The sequence below is a fragment of the Miniopterus natalensis genome, chromosome X (genome assembly GCF_054644295.1).
Source record: "Miniopterus natalensis isolate mMinNat1 chromosome X, mMinNat1.hap1, whole genome shotgun sequence".
NCBI lineage: Eukaryota > Metazoa > Chordata > Mammalia > Chiroptera > Miniopteridae > Miniopterus > Miniopterus natalensis.
Window position 1 is genome coordinate 103,335,148 of NC_142103.1, and position 16,833 is coordinate 103,351,980.

At 41.2% G+C, this 16,833-nt stretch overlaps 1 protein-coding gene across 4 annotated transcripts in view; it reads left to right on the forward strand.

Moving 5' to 3' along the window:
• The window catches only part of MID1 (midline 1), a 534,071-nt gene that overhangs the window by 427,541 nt on the left and 89,697 nt on the right, over positions 1-16,833 (forward strand). For 3 of the 4 annotated variants that reach the window (XM_016211632.2, XM_016211633.2, XM_016211631.2), the window contains one exon: positions 10,491-11,206. In XM_016211632.2, the coding sequence (XP_016067118.1) occupies positions 10,547-11,206 (660 nt within the window). In that variant the 5' untranslated portion in view covers positions 10,491-10,546. The remainder of the gene's footprint in view (positions 1-10,490; positions 11,207-16,833) is intronic. The other variant, XM_016211635.2, reaches the window with a different exon arrangement.

A 16,833-nucleotide genomic window follows, 5' to 3' on the forward strand; every position in this document is an offset into this window, starting at 1 on the left:
CCAGGTGAAATCTATTTGCTTGCAGAAATCGAGCTGAACTGTTTTGTCTTCCAGAGACTAGACCTCTTCTGCCATTTTGCTCATCTCCAGGTAACCTTTTCAGATAAGAGGGGGTGTTTTTTAAAATACATAAATTATGTACAGGTTTCTGGTTGTGCACAGAGGAAGGAAATTTTCTCTAATAAAAGAGGTCTGTGAAGAGTGAATTCTGCCAAGTCCCAAGTAATTTTGCAAAGGTGCTTTTGTATATGTATGTGCGGGGGTATGTACATATATACATGGACATATTTATATATGGCTACAAAAACTAATTCTATTATAGACAAATATAGGATTTTATATATACATGGAAATAGTTCCATGAATGTATATAAAGCTGCCTACGGAACTGTAAATACACTTGGAGAAGCACTCAGGCAGCAGTGTTGAAGCGTTTTTCATCTGTGGGTGGAGTCATAGGATTCAGTGGCTTCCATTTCTGCCACCATCAGCTGTGGGCTGCTCTCCTGGAAGGTCCGTTTAGCCTTCTGTCGGGAGGCTAGCTGTGACAAGTTCCTACTCTCTTCCTTCTCCTTCAGGTCTGCTATGACTGTCCTCAGAACCAATGCTTGCCTGACACCCAGTACAGCATGGACCTGGAAAACATCAGTCATTTTCAATATAGTATAAAATAGGTTCCATTTGCCTTTAAAACTGGATGCTCTATTCCTTATCATAAACTGTAAAAGATATGGAATGTCTGAGACCCTCTGACAGTGGAAAATTTCCTGTGAAGGTTGTCAGAGTATGCTCTTTAGAAGATCATACAATTTGTTGTTGTTTATCATTTTCTTTTGTTTTTGAGGGGTGGAGTAAATGTTTGTTTCCTGATGTTTCAACTTGAGATGTTCAGGCTAATTTTCTACTACATCGCCAAATTGTCTGAGGAACTGTGACAATTTTAATGTTTTAACAAAAGCAGTGCTTTTAAATCTGTTGATTAAAAGATCTTGCAAATTCTGTTTGATGGTGTACATGTGTCTCTTCCATGGATAGTAAAGACTTCTTAGGGAAGTCATCTGTATGTGAAATTGAGTAATCTTTTTGTTTATTGTTAAAAAACAAATGAAATTATGATTTGTACAGACATAAGCCAAGGAAATACATGTTTGCATTTTGATGTCTAAACATGTGGAGTGTGCTTTGGTTTACCGTGAGGTGTTGCAATGGCATGAAAAGTAGGCGTCGCGATTTGCAAACTGTGCAACATGAGGAAGAAGCTCTTGCCTCCTGTTTGCCCTTTATCAAGAATGTTCTTTGGACACCTTTGGTGGAGTCTAGATGTCTGGTGTATAAATGGACGCGTGCAGGTTTGCAGTCAGCATGTTTGTTTGGTTTGGCTTGGTTTTTTTACTCTTTCCTGGTGATTTACTTTAGTTGCGGTTTCTTGTCTTGCATCATGATAAGCAACATCCTTGAAAGAGCAGCAGCGCAGGACACTTTTTTTTTTTTTTTGCTTTTAGGAAGACTATTTTCTCTTCTTCCTTTAAACAACCAATTTTTACAAGATTACTTCCCATTCTCAATTCACTCTTTCTTTCATTATGGAGACTGAAATTTGGGACACCCATCACAGATTTGCTGTGTGTGTTTACATATGTATTATATGCATATATGCACATATGATCCATATGTATGATATGCTCTGTGTGCATAATATGTACATATATGTATGCAGATGCAAAACTTATGTGTGTACATATGTACATATTTCATACCCACATATTTTCAGCTTTTCAGGATGGGAGACTGCAGTTCTGATCTCTATTTTTGGAAGAAAAAAGACTCTGCTTTATTGTGTCTGTGCAAGAGAGCATTCTTCCTGATGTAACATTTTTTTAAAAACTTCTTCCAGATACTGTATTTTAATTCAGAAGATAGATGCAAAATAATAAGTATATTATAAAAAATAGCAAACCAACATCCAGAACATAATGCGATCCTGTGCTCAGTAGGACACTGAAAGGACCAAAATGTGAGGGAGGCAAGCGCCCATCACCGACCCTGGGAGCTGGGTGGGACTCTGTTGGCAGCATGGAAAGCTGGCAGCCAGTGTTCAGCTGTAGGACACTGACCCACTGCCAGTCCCTGTGAGCAACAAGGGTATACAAATCCCAGTGCCACGTTGCCAGTTTTGGGGCGACAAGGCAGTGGGTGTCTTTTCACTTGGTTTCCGTTGAACGCCGAGTGGGCGAGCGCGCAGGGGGCCGCGGCGGGGTCCGTGCAAAGGCGTTTGGAAGCCAGAGGGAGTTTTGATCCTTCAGCTCGGCAGCCTGGCGGGGTGGATGAGGTGGAGCTGGCCTTCCTGGAATTGTCGCGTCGATTTTCCTGTTGTGTTTCACTGTTGACGCTCTCACAGACACACAGGACTGCTCCAGCACTGCCTGCCACCCACCATCTGGTCTCGGTGGCCTGTCTGTCATTTTGTGGGTTCCCATCCTCTGCCTACGGCGATGTTTCTTCTAAAAGAACTAGGGTGCAGTCCATTGGTGGGTATTCAAGGTGATCTATTTGTAAAAATCTGGAGAGATGCTAAAAGAACTATTAAGAACAAATATGTTACTTCCTGTTTTTAACCTGTTTATCAGACTTTCAGTAGAATAAATTGCATTTCTGAGGCTGTTATGGGGGTCAGTTGCTCTGGAGAAATCAGGGTTGTTTTATTGCATTGTCATTTGTGTCTTTGCTTGTGCGCCTGTGTAAATGAACTGCAGAAGGTGTATTTAAGCATTCTGTTAAGTAAACTTGGGAGACTAGGTTTCAATTAAAATAACCAGACAGTGTGACCTAGCTCCCATTTCTCCTTAATTTTTATCATTAAAGCCTTCATATCCCTAAAGACATCTGTCATGCTTTCAAATGATTCTTTTCAGGAATGTTCATTCATTATTAATCAGGTTGCATGGTCAAGAGATATGTGATTATTTTAAAGAATGTCCTAGAGATCCAATTACTAAAAAATGAGTGTGTTATAGACAGATGTGCAAGTACAGAAAAGGTTTTGTGAAGAGTTTAATTCAATTAGCATGAATTCCATCAGGTGGATGTTTGGTGAAATTAAAGGTCTTCCCTGGTCCTCACATTAGGTATCAGGTAAAACATTTTAACTTTAATACTCCTTAGAATAAAAATGAAATGACAAATTATCAAAAATATCTGTTGTCTTAATTAGTTATTTTAAAACGTGAGGCTAATGCTTCAGTGCTTGTCTGCTTGTCATTTTTTTTTCCAATCAGTTCCTCTGGTGCCCAAAAATTCGGTTGGCAACAATTCTTAGTCGTCTGTCACTGATAAAGTAGACGAGCTTGCGTGTGTTGACAGTCGGAGGTTAACCACAGTAATATTTCACAGGCATTACCTATTGAATGTTACGGGATCACTCTCTTTTTTACCTGTGCCTACTCAATGTATTATTTATACTGTTGCTTTAAGAACCTCTTTGCCTTTTTACTGCGCTCTGCCATAATCTGGGGTAGGACATAGCCTCTGTTGTGATAATTTCCAGTCTTTCAGAATGCCATTAAATTCAGTGGGACTCTTCCACTCTTTCCCTCTCTTCGTGGCCCTGTTTTATTGTGATTTACTGACACACCTGTGTCTCAGATCAGCCAGGGTACTAATCAGTAAAGTAGCATTTGGGCAGCGTGTTTATTCTGTGGTTTTTATAACTCAAAGTTAAATACTAAACCATGACTGAATATGGAGACATTGAGTGCTTATGTTATTTAAAGTACTCTGTGGTGAGTTCATCTTGGATGTAGCGTCCAGTTTTTATTGCGTTTCTGTTAGATCATGTTTTGTGGTGAGAGATTATGTTACCTGAGAGGAGAGCAAGTCCCTCTGAGTTTAGTCCCCATTGTATACCCTGCCTCACACACTGAAATTAATTTTTAGTGTTTCACAGTTCCAAAGTTGTGAGTCCTCTGAAAGTCTGTGTTTCTGCTGATCCAAGATAAAAGCATCATTTCACAGCCCTAAAAAAAATACTCCACCTATGGTTCTGTAATAGGCATAATCTCATAGCAAAAATCCAGATGGCAGTGAGTGAACTAAATCTTAATTACCCATGTGAAGAGAGGGAATAGGAAATTGACTTGATTGCATTTCTGAAATTTACATTTATTCATAGCATTTCTGATGCTGTCTCTTTTTCATGACACTTTTAGGAGTTTCCCTTCCCAAACCATTTTTATGTGGCTAGGTGTAACATTATGCAGTTTTGACAGTGTGTTTTTCATCTCAGTTATGTTTTGGTAAATTTACCATCAGGCTTAGTTTCCATACCCCAGAGGGTATTTGGAAAAACACATGGAGGAAGTGCCTTGGGAATCATCTGGGCAGTGGCTGAGAGCCTCTGGTATTAACAATTGATCACAGGCCACCCAGTGTTGGTATCCAAGTTTATTCCTTGGTCTAGTGATTAATTAATTTCCCTCATAGTGATGGCTTTCAGAACTTTACAAAGTGAGGGTTTGAAAGTAAAATTATTGGTGGCCAGAATGCATGCTCTTAGGCATATACTCCAATTTATAAAAATGATTATTTTTCATGAGCCATGCAGGTGTGACATAGCATACATGTACGGAAGCATTGAGAAATTAATATACCTATGATTAAAATGTCAGTGCCTCCATTAAGAGAAATTTGGAATGAAAAAGCTCATGTATGGCATGCTGACAATCTAGTATCTTATTTTAGTAGGTTATTGCACCCATAGGATGCACTTGATGTGGAGACTCCTAATTCTTGGTCACTCCTTGAATATATGGGTGAAATTTTCATACTCTTGAGGTTTTGAACTGGAAAGCCTGCTCATTGACTTTGGCCACGGGATAACCTTGCAACGTGTGCCCTCTTCACAGAGGTCCTAGGTATTTCTTCATGGTGCAGGTTATCTTCATTGTTTCATAGCAGAGGTCATGAGAGACTGCAAGGAGTAAAGTTGTAAAATTCTAAAATGAGCTACCAAGCAGGGTGGTGGCGAGGGTTTAAATGTTTTCTCTGCATTTGACTTGCCAGGTCAATAGTTTAGTCTCCTACTTCAAAAAAGGAGGCCAAAAAGATGTATCCAACAGACATGGACCCCCTTAACTTCCATCTCCTTGGCCTATAACAATAATCCATAAGGACATTCGTCCTGAGTTCCCCATCTCCCTTCTCAAGCTCAGTCCCTACATCTGAACTCTTTAAGCCCCAGTGTCCTTTCTCTTTCACTGGGAACTTTCTCCTTCAATCTGTTTCCTCCAAGATCCTGTACCTTGGAGAAAAGAAAGCCCTTCTCCCTCCAGGAAAGTCCTCCTCCTGGGATGAGTGCTAGCTCAAGATAATGATACCTGGAGCCCAGAGGAAGCAAGGAGCCTTCTGCCCAGGACATTATTCTGCCTCCCCCAGAGAGGGAGGAGTAGAAAATGTGGCAAATTTATGACTTGTTTTGATCAGGAGAATGGAGACACCAGGAGGAGACACCAGGAGGGGATATCAGGGGTCTGGTAGGGCAGACTGGTTTGGGACAGAAGCTGATGAATCCCATGAGATGCACACTCTGAGTTGAAGCACTTACAGGAAATGAAGCAAGGAATTGTCAATAGTGCAGTGGGATTCTGGAAAGAGATGGCACTGCAAGGTACACACCTTGGAGTCATTCTCAGAGAAGCAGAACATGAAATGAATAAATAACCTGGTTTCTTGAAGGAAAGCTGGAAAACACCTAGACTTTGATGAGCTGGAAGGAGCAGTGGTGGAAGATAGAGGAAAACCAAAAAAGCACAATTTCAGTGATGTACAGGATGAGAGAGGGAGGCAAAGGAGGAAGGGAGAGGTGTGAAAACATTTACATCATTGTTTTCATCCATTTATTAATTTCCCCTTTTAAAGAAATGATTTCCTCAGAAGTCTTTAATATGTAAGAGTTCCTTGAAGAGATGTCTGGCATTCAGTGTGCCCCAGGATGCAGGGATTAATTTAGGGATGTGGTTAGAGTGAGTGCTAGAAGGAACTGAAGGGAACATCTGTGGACACTCACCCAGGGACACACAGCTAACAGAGCCGAGCTGTGGATCATTCTAGAGCACCTGGTCACCCTCCAGCTCTCTCCTTTCACTCACTCTTCTGTGCCTTGCTCTAGACTACAAACCTCAGAGAAGCAGAAATGCGAGCTGTGAATTGTTGCCATTCCCTGTTTGTGGCAAGGGGTTCCCACGCTTAGCCACATCCTCCTCTGAATGAGGACCAATGAGCCCATTGAGAAAAGTGTTGCTCTATAGAATTTCCTGACAATGATATGCAAGTGTGATTTCCTTCCATTGTAGTGACACTTAAGAAGCCCCCTCTCTCTCTTTTTAGGCTTGGAAATTAAATTATGGTAGTTCAGAAAAGAAAAGATAACATTTTCTACATAGTCTACTGACACCCACATCTATGTTCATGGTGAACCCCTGTTCATATTCTAAAACCCACTTGGCATGTTGCCTCCTTCAGGAAGCTTCCAAATCCCCTCTTTGGCATGTGTCTTTTGTTATGTTGCATGACAATTTGTTCAGATTTTCTCTCCCCTAAGATCACTTAGGCAGAGACTAGGTGTCACCGTTCCTTGTCCCAGGACCAAACACCTAGAGGGACTAATATTTTGTGAAAGAATGAATGGCATTTTCATTTCTCAAAAAAATATATTTTAAAGAAAACTGGGAAATAAACCCTGCTAATTTTTTAAAGTGTGTGTGTGTGGGGGGGGGGGGGGATGGAATGTATGCTTACTGGTAACATATTGTTGAGTAATTTAACAAAAATGATATCTATACCATGGTAAACTCTAGATAAAAGTAGAAAAAAATGGGATCCACTATAGATGTCAAATCAAAAATCCCCTTACTATTGGCAGCATACAGGCAAAAGATTCAGAAAATTGGCTGAACCTCACTTTGCATCTAGATATTTTGTCATCACTTAACACATTTAACTAGTGTTTACAGCATACACATTTGTACAAGCACCATGCCAAGTACTATAGCAATAAAAAAAAAAAAGATCCAGTTCTGAGCAGCTGTTATTAAATGTTTCTTACATGAATTGCCCCATAGCATTCAACTTACATCATTTCCACTGATGTCAGGGTGAAATCCCATTGCATATCATTTCCTGATAGCACTTGAAACTTGTGTGTTCTTGTCAAAGTCTTACTCTACCATCCTTGCCATTGTTGCCCTCACAGCATTTTCTTCATACCTCTCTGAGAGTGATTTTCATTTATATTTTGACTAGCTGTACATGTCTCTATCTTCTAACACACGGGCCAAATCCAGCTTGCTACCTGGTTTTGTAGACACAATTTTACTGGGCTGCTACACTCATTCATTTACGTATTCTATATGACTCCTTTTGCATGCTACAATGGTAGTTGAGCAGTTGTAACAGGGACTGTGTGGCCTGCAGTGCCAACAATATTGACTGTCTCTCCCTTCATAGGAAAAATTTGCCACCCTCTGTTCTAATACATTGAGAGATCCTTGAAGGAGGTGATTATGTTTTTTTCTTTTTGGTTTTAACCCCAACTTCAGTACATTTATTAATCCAATCAATGAATGCTTGAGTCTTACTATGTGCAGGACACTGTTCCAGTCACAGGGACATCCCTCAAAGAGCAAAGCAAAGTCTCTGCTCTCGGGAAGCTTATATTCTAGTGGTGCAGCAGTGGGGAGAGATGGAGCAGTGAACAAACTAATCCATATGTCGGTGATCAATGTTCTGGAGAAAAACAAACAGATGGAGGAAGGCTTGCTGTGAGGGGTGGGTGGCAGTGGTGGTAGCAGGGGAATTGATTTTATGTGGGTTCACAGAGAAGGTGACACTGGGGCCGAGAGTCATGTGCATTCCAAGACCTTGCGAGGGGGAGACAGGACGTGCTTGGCATGTTTCAGAATCACAGGAGGCCATTTGCCCAGAGCAGAACAAGGGGTAGTGTGGGAGGAAATGAGGTCACTGTCTGAGTCTGTGTTTTCTAGGGCTGGTGGTTTTTTTTTTTTGGTAAACTTTTCTCTGAGTGAGATGGGAAGCCCCTGGAGAGTAGAGCAGAGAGGCAGGCCTCATCATGTTTGAACTGTATTGCTCGCTTCTGAGTGGAGGACAGGCTATGGAGGCAAGGGCAAGGGTAAGAGAAGGCAGGAGACCATTTAGAAAGGCATAGTGATAATCCAGGTAAGAGATGATGTTGGCTTGGCCCATGATCATAGAAGTGGGATTAGAAGGATGCCAGATCTGGCTTCTCAAGCCAGCTCAGTGACTGACATTCGATAAATGTCTGTTGAACAAAATGTCAACCTGTCCATTGGGGTCAGCAGTGGAATCACCTCTAGAAATTCAGATTGTGTCACTCTTGGATGGACGCCTGGCACTTGCTTAAAAATCCTATTGTCATAACTCTCCAGACGTAACTGTTGCTCATCCCTCTGTTGAGATCCATCAGTAGGTGTTGTCTTTGTTTCACCTGAGAACAAAGCAGACAAAAAGGGCTACATTTTTACTTTAATTTACATGCTTGTGATGGGAGAGAGAAGAAATGAGAGATAATTCTATTTTTCCATGATTAACCAAAATAGTGATTAGTAGGTAAAACCTTTCAAATTCTTCCAAGCCACCTGTAGAAACAGTTGGCTGGGACCAAGCAGAGGCACTAAGTTTCTCACAACAGCAGCGCTGGGCTTTGCATGGCAGGTTACAGAAAGACAAGCAAGCTTTTATATTTCAAACCCTGGCTGCCCATTTGTTCTTTCTTATGTAGTTAATTGATATTAGCGAATGGCTGAAGAGTTGTTGTTTTTTAAGATACCAGGCTTCTGTGAAGCCAGCAGCTCTTTAATTTTTAACAAGCTCAGCACATACACTGCTTTTAATGAGCAGTTAGCATTCAGTTGGTAGCAAGATGAGCATTAGTTGAATCAAAGCACCACATGGCACTTCTGAGGGCTGCTAGTTCAGAAAGGGTCAGGGTTTCTAGAAATCGAGAATTTTGTAAATAAATGGAGGTGTGAATACAAAAAGGCTGATTGTCGGGATCACTGAACATAGCTCTGGATGTGAAGCCTTCCCATAAATCTGGCTGAGAAAAACCCCTGGAGGGGCGATTTGAACCTCGTGTCCACCGGGTGACCTGCACTGTTCTCCCACAGCTGCCAGTGGGCTGCATCTAATGCGCCCGGCGCTGCTCCGCAGACCTCGGCTAATGGGCTTGAAAGGGAGAAGGTTCGGAGGCCTGGTTCCCAGGCGTGCTAATGAGCGTGAGGCCTCTTCCCCTTAACGAGCCGGGGGCTTACAGGGATCCCCCCCTTGGAAAGGAAGGCAGGCAAGAGTTCACAAAAGCATCAGGTCCTCATGGCAAGGGGGGTGTGCAGCTGGGCTACCCCAAAGCAGCCTGGAGGGAGCAACAGAGCTGGGGGAGGTCGTGCCAGCCAACATGGCTCTGAGCGTGAGGCTGGACCTCCCGCCAGCCTGGCCAAGCCCTTGATGGGAGTTTTAGCCCAGGGGAGCTGTGCGGTGTCCCTCAGCAGCCTGCAAGCCTCTTTGGAGTAATGCAGCTACCTTCAACTGCTTTCTAAACTGTAATCATTACCACTGTTATAATTTATCAAATGAATATTGTAGCCACTAAAATTCTTGTTCTAATTAACTAAACTGGTATTAGTCATCGGTATCCAACCTCTCCGCAGCCACCAAAAAGGCCCTTAGATATTTGTCTCTCCTTCTCTCTGCCCACCCACGTCCCATCGCTGGGTTAGACAATAGAATTATTCAGAAGAGTAACAAACACATGCCAAAAACATCAGTCATCTTTGTGAAAGTCGATGTTTTTTCTCAGGAATATATTTTGCAAACTGACATCCCACATTGAAGCCTTCTTTCCACTGAAATCATGCATTTGGTTTCATACACATTTCATGCCCATTTCTACAATAAGTGCCTTTCTACTCTCTGAAGCCTGGCTTGGTATTGCAGAGTAAAAAGTCCTTAAAACACATATACATGAATATGTAGGTCCATAAATTCAAAGTTATGAAAGCCCCTATAGTTCATTAATTAATGTTTCTACATGTTAATTTTCAACGGAAGGTAAAACTTGGCTGTCACACAATAAGATGATTGTGATGAGATACAAATTATGAAAATTACAGTTTCAATAACTTGCCAATTTGGAGTAAGACCTTTTAAAGAACAAAATCCCCCCCCCCCCCCAAAATTGCTGCTTTCAATGACTGGAACTTTGAGAAAATGTTAGCTGGTGTACTGGCTTAGGGCTTTACCCTCTCCTTACTTCCCCAGTGAATAGAAAGAGTTATTTGGAATGTACACAGATTTACCCTTCCATGAGCTGTGTTTGGAATTATTCTGAGGTGCATTCAAAGCTGACAACCCCCCATGGCTGACCCCCTAGCACCTAATCAGATCTTACGTTCTGTTTCCAGATAGCTGATCAGCTTCCTTGGAATCTGCTGATGACCCAGGAGAGCTTTGCCTGAAGATGGAAACATTGGAGTCGGAGCTGACCTGCCCTATTTGTCTGGAGCTCTTTGAGGACCCTCTGCTGCTACCTTGTGCACACAGCCTCTGCTTCAACTGCGCCCACCGTATCCTGGTGTCACATTGCGCCACCAACGAGTCCGTGGAGTCTATCACCGCCTTCCAGTGCCCCACCTGTCGGCATGTCATCACGCTCAGCCAGCGAGGTCTAGACGGGCTGAAGCGCAACGTCACCCTGCAGAACATCATCGACAGGTTCCAGAAAGCATCGGTGAGCGGGCCCAACTCCCCCAGTGAGACCCGCCGGGAGCGGGCATTCGACGCCAACGCCATGACCTCCGCCGAGAAAGTCCTCTGTCAGTTCTGTGACCAGGATCCTGCCCAGGACGCTGTGAAGACCTGTGTCACTTGCGAAGTGTCCTACTGTGATGAGTGCCTGAAAGCCACTCACCCAAACAAGAAGCCCTTCACTGGCCACCGTCTGATTGAGCCAATTCCGGACTCGCACATCCGGGGGCTGATGTGCCTGGAGCACGAGGATGAGAAGGTGAATATGTACTGTGTGACCGATGACCAGTTAATCTGTGCCTTGTGTAAACTGGTTGGGCGGCACCGCGATCATCAGGTGGCAGCTTTGAGTGAGCGCTATGACAAATTGAAGGTTAGTCCGACCCGCCTTAAGCCAACCCCTTTCTGCCAGCAAATGTCATGGAAATAAAAAGTGTATTCACTGCTCGCTACATGGCAGGTGGAGGTTTGCTCTTCACCTTTGTTATCTGATTTGTTTTAGCATGTTTTTTGGCAGCCCATAAATGTTACACAATCAGGGTATCTTGTAAAAGCTGACTGCTGCTTGTAGTGCTAGCGTTGTCAAGGTGAGGGCGAATTTGAAGAATCTGGATCATTTGCAATCCTTGCAGTTGAGAGACAGAGACAGTTAGAGGGAGAGGGGAGAGAAAAAGAGCGAGATCAAGAAGGAATGGCAGATAAAATCTGGCTTTGGGCATTTATTTTCCTCACTTGTCAGGGAAAACTAATTTTGTTCACATTGTACCTGTATCTAGTTACCACACAAACAAAAGACTAGGAGGAGGAATGCCTGAAGCGAATGTGGGATTTTATAGGACATGTGACCTTTTATTCCTGGTGGAAATGCTATCCAGCTTATTGGGGAACTAGAGTGCTCTGACCATCTCAGGTTTCACGAAAGAATTCCTTTTCGTGCAGGCTTTTTATTTGGTAAGGTTACAGGCAAGGCCGTTTGAACTTCACTTTTAACATGAAATTATTAACTTAGCTGCAGCTCGGGGAATGATAATTAATATGACTATACGTCAAATTAAAAAATCTCTCTCTAAATATGGATAGAATGCACCAGGGAGGAAATAAGCCAAGTCTCCAGATGTCTGTTCAACTTCAGACTACGGTGGGTCTAATTATTGCAACCTCAGCCGAGAGAGTTTGCTCTCAGAGTGAGATACTATGTTCACCAGCTAATTTTAGTTCACAAGATGTCAATTAAAAGGAAAGGAAGTATAAATTAAGAGCTTTGAGTAAATATATATTGAAGTCCTTCCTCGGGAAAAACACACACCATTTTGTTGAGCAAACAAAAAAAGGAATCACATGATCAAAAGAGTATTACCACTCAGAGCACATCGTCACCTTTCACAAATGGTTCCTATCACTTCTCAGCACGATTGGATGCTTGTGTTGCCTGGGACCTCGCAGTTTATTCTGTGACTCTGGGATTAACAGACCACACCTGTAATTTGGTTTGGTTATTTCTTGTTATGATGAGAGAAGTTGATATGTGAAGTGAATCCCTGCTTCCAAATGTCACTTGGGGAACAAAAGCATCACCTGGGCAGCATGCCTCACTGAAAGTGTCCAATGATGACTGGTGCAAATCCATCTTTAAATGTCAAGAGGAAGTTAAGCCCAAGGATTTAGTGATATAGACAAGGGAAGACAGATGATGACTGGTTTTCTAGTGCAGTGCACGGCAGTAGCCAGAAACACACTATACAAGTTAATAATATCAAAGGCGATGCATGTATGAATTGTGCCTCTAAAACAAATTCTTCAGAAATCAATATGGCTGTCAAATGTGAGAAAACAAAATGAGCTCCCCCCACCCCCTTTTTTATTGGGGACAAAATGTTTAGGATGATTAGACATAGGTGTTTTTGTTTTCCAAAATGTAAACAACTCTTTTTGTTCCCCTATCAAAAATTTCCTTTGATTGAATTAACGCTGCTTTTTAATGATCATTTGTTAAAATGCCACAATGATGTTCAATAGTCAACAGCTCCCGATTTGATATTTAAGCCTGGTAGTCAAGTTTTCCTCTTTACTTGTAAACTGTCACAGAGGAGTTATTAATTATGGATATAACACCTCCAAATTTATGAGGCGATGCTGTCATGTTCTAACCCTTTATGTGATGAAAACGAAACTCTTCAATCATGAGCCCTGCACACTTGTCTAATCAAGCCAGTGGTTTAGCGGTCGTTGATATTGTCACCCGGAGGGCCTGGCAATTAACAATGTGGCATATTTTATCTTCTAATTACAGAAATATAAACATATAAACAGCACCCACTGCACCAAAACACATTTACAGCTGCTCAACAAAATATACTTATGAGCATTTATTTATAGCCATTTAACAAAAATGTGCTTATAAGCACTTAAACATACCAGGCTAGCATAACATGTTTGTGCTAAAACATGGCACTTGTGTTAGAATAAAAGAATCATAAACATATATGACATTTGGGTATCTGTGGTATTTCAGTTATCACATATTTATGAACATATGTACTTCCTTGTGTTTTTAAAACCTCAGTACAATAAAAACTGATTTTTAAAGAAATTAACAGCATCCAAACAGGACAAAAACCAAGGAAGTGTATTTTTGTTAATTATTACTTTGGCCTGGAAAAGTAAATGCGTCTGTAACTGTGTTTTTCTGAGACTTTAGCATCTCATACAGAAATGGGCTTGTGATGATGTGAAGACACAAGGTGTAGAGAAGGCCCTGACCAGGTGGCTCAGTGGTTGGAGCATCAGTTTGGTTCCCGGTGAGGGCGCATACCTCTGCTGCAGGTTCGATCCACAGATATGGGGGGCAGCCGATCGATATTTCTCTCTCATGTTGATGTTTCTTCCTCTTTCTTTCTCTCTCTAAAATCCTCTGGTGAGGATTTTTAAAAAAAGAAAAAAGAAAGCGTGCAGGAATTGGAGGATGCTTTCATTGATAAGACAATAGATTTGCTTTTTTGATTTTGGATATGTAAGGTCTCAGGTGTCTCCTGTTTGAAATTGTTTTTGTCCTTCTGTTAGTAAAAGTCCATTTTTTGAAGAGGGGAATTCTGCCTTGATTATGAAGATTAATCATTTCTTGCAACACCACTAAACTTCAGGGGACATTTTTACTCATATTAAGTCTCAGTATACATGTGTTTATATGAGGAACTGGCATACACTCCTGCACATTACAATTTTTCCTAGGCATAAAAGAAAAAACTCCATTAAAATTCCAACATGTAGAATTCATGCAAATAAAATCTTCCACATCATCTGAAATAGCATCATGTCAGCAATCTAATGCTTCCAGAGACTATGCATTGGAAAGCACTCATAAAATATTGAAGCAAAGAGAAAATTAAACCAGCATTTCCTGAACTCTATTTGAAGATTAAAAAGAGAAAAGTCTTCCTGCCAAATGAATAAGTCTCTAAATGGAGCATATCATAATGTGGACCTTTTTACATCCTTTTAATTGAATTTTGAGAAGCCTGTCAGTCCTGCAAACTTGGATTAAAAGTTTGGTCTGTGAGCCACATAACATATAAGAGAATTTAATAATATAATGCATTCCAGAGTTTTTAAGGAATTACAACACAGTAATTCCTTTTCTTCTGTTCCAACATACAATGTTGGAGCTCTTGTTTCTTTTCTCTAGTTACACCTATAAAAATATACAAACTGAGGAAAATTGACCTTTCCTTGCCCTTCAGTTTCAGCATAGCCCCACTTCAAGATAGCTGACGCTGAAGTTCCAAACCATTGTCTTGCTCTTCTGACTCTAAAAGTTGGCTGAGGGAGTGGATATTTATAATGCTTGCTTCAGTGGATCATCCCATTGGAATTTTGTAATTGTTTGATAGAGGTTCCAATTAAAGCTCAGCTTTTCTCTGTAGCCCTTCTTATCTGGGGGTGAAGACTTGGGATTTCACTTTTGGGTTTCATTTACAGACTATAAGGCTCTGTATTTTTGAAAGTCTTGTAGTTGGGAAAGTTGTAAGTAGATACTGAACTAGATTTTTTTCTGTAACTTGTTTCTTCTTTGAAAATAGTAGCAGGGCCTGGCTGGGCGGTTGAGTGTCTACCTAGGATCCAGGCGATCAGGGTTCGATTCCCTGTCAGGGCACATTCCCAGGTTGTGGGCTGCAGCCAATGAATGACTCTCTCATCATTGATGTTTCTATCTCTCTCTCTCCCTCTCCTTTCCTCTCTCTGAAGTCAATAAAGATATATTTTAAAAAAAAAGAAAAAAGAAAGAAAATAGTAGCAGGTACAGTACAGGTTCCAGTGAAAGGTGTGTGGGTGGTGCAGGTAATGGTAGAGGCCAGGGATGCTGCTACATCTTACAATGTGAGGGTGGATCCCCACCACATAGAATTATCTGGTTCCAAATATCAATAGTGCCCAGGCTGAGAAACCCTTGTCTGTGAGAAGAATTTACTGTTTGTCACTGTGTTAATTAGCTAGGGCTGCCATAATGAGGGACCACAAACTAGGTGTTCTAAGTGAGAGAAATGTCTTGTCTCACAGCTCTGGAGGCCAGAAGTCCAAAATCAAGGTGTCAGCAGGGTTGATTCCTTCTGAGGACTGTAAGGGAAGGATGTGTTCCAGGCTTTCTACCTTGGGTTGTAGGTGGCTGGCATCTCCCTGTGATCCATCACCTGGCATTTTCCCTGCGTGCTTGTCTTTCTGTCCAAATTTCCCTTTTTATAAGGATACCAGTCATACTGGATTAAGGGCCCACTCTTCTTCATTATGACCTTATGATAACTATACTTGCAATGACCCTATTCCTAAATAAGGTCGCATTCTCAAGTATTAGGGGTTAGGACTTCAACAAATGAATTTGAAATGGGGGGCCACAATTCAACCTATAATAGTCACTCCAGGGTATACCTAGTTATCTAGTCCACTGAACACATGTTATGTCCCTATCAGGATTTAATCACCTCAACTTAGGCAGAGACCTTTGGCTCACACTCTCATCACTCACCTAAGACTGAGCACAGGGTCTTGTAGATAATTAATTCTCAATAAATATTTGTCAGCTGCTTCATTAATCATCAACTATTAACTTGACATGAAAGTTTAAATTAAATTCATAATGACATTGCAGATATTCATTCAGATATACGACAAAGCATATGTAAGATCATTTCTAAATAAGAATGGAGCAAGATATCATATTTTATCCAATTGGCAGTAAACTATTATTTTGGTCTACGTTGCATTTTGTTGGCTTAAATTTAATGGTGTCAATTTGGATAAACTAGATCTCAAATAATTGTAGAACAATTCACATTTGTTTCATGCTGATATATGATAGACACTTGATAATCCCATTATACCTATTATGTCATTTATCCTCCCAACAACCATATCTGGAATACAGGTTTTTTTGAGAAATGATGGAAAAGTTGTTATATGCTTAATAAATGAAGACAATATGAGCAGACACAGTTCTCCTTCATGGGGCTTATAGTCTAGTACAGAACTGCAATAGGTAAGTATTTTCTCTGTTGCTGGTGGAGGTAGGCACACCATGCCCAAAAGCAAGAACATCAACCCCAGACCTGAGAGATACAGAAAAGCTTCCCAGAAAAGAGACCATTACACCTACCATTTCCAAGCCTTTAAGAAACACTGTCAAATTACTAGATATCTATACATTTTCTGGTATCAGTCATTCTTTTTAATTATCATTACATATTACATTCCCTTGTGTAATACTACATATATATTTTTTAACTAGTTCACAGTAGTTCCAGGCTAGATTTTAATCTAAAATGTAGATAGACATATCTTAGGATGTTTCGCCACATGATGCCACTGGGACATATAAATAAGTTTGTCATGTGTCTCCTAAAATGTTTTGGTTATATGGGGGTCTCACCAGTTCCAACCGGCCCCTTCACAATGCAATTCTGCTTGTGCTGTTTGCACAGGAACAATTCTGTAGTCTGCACTATGTTTTTA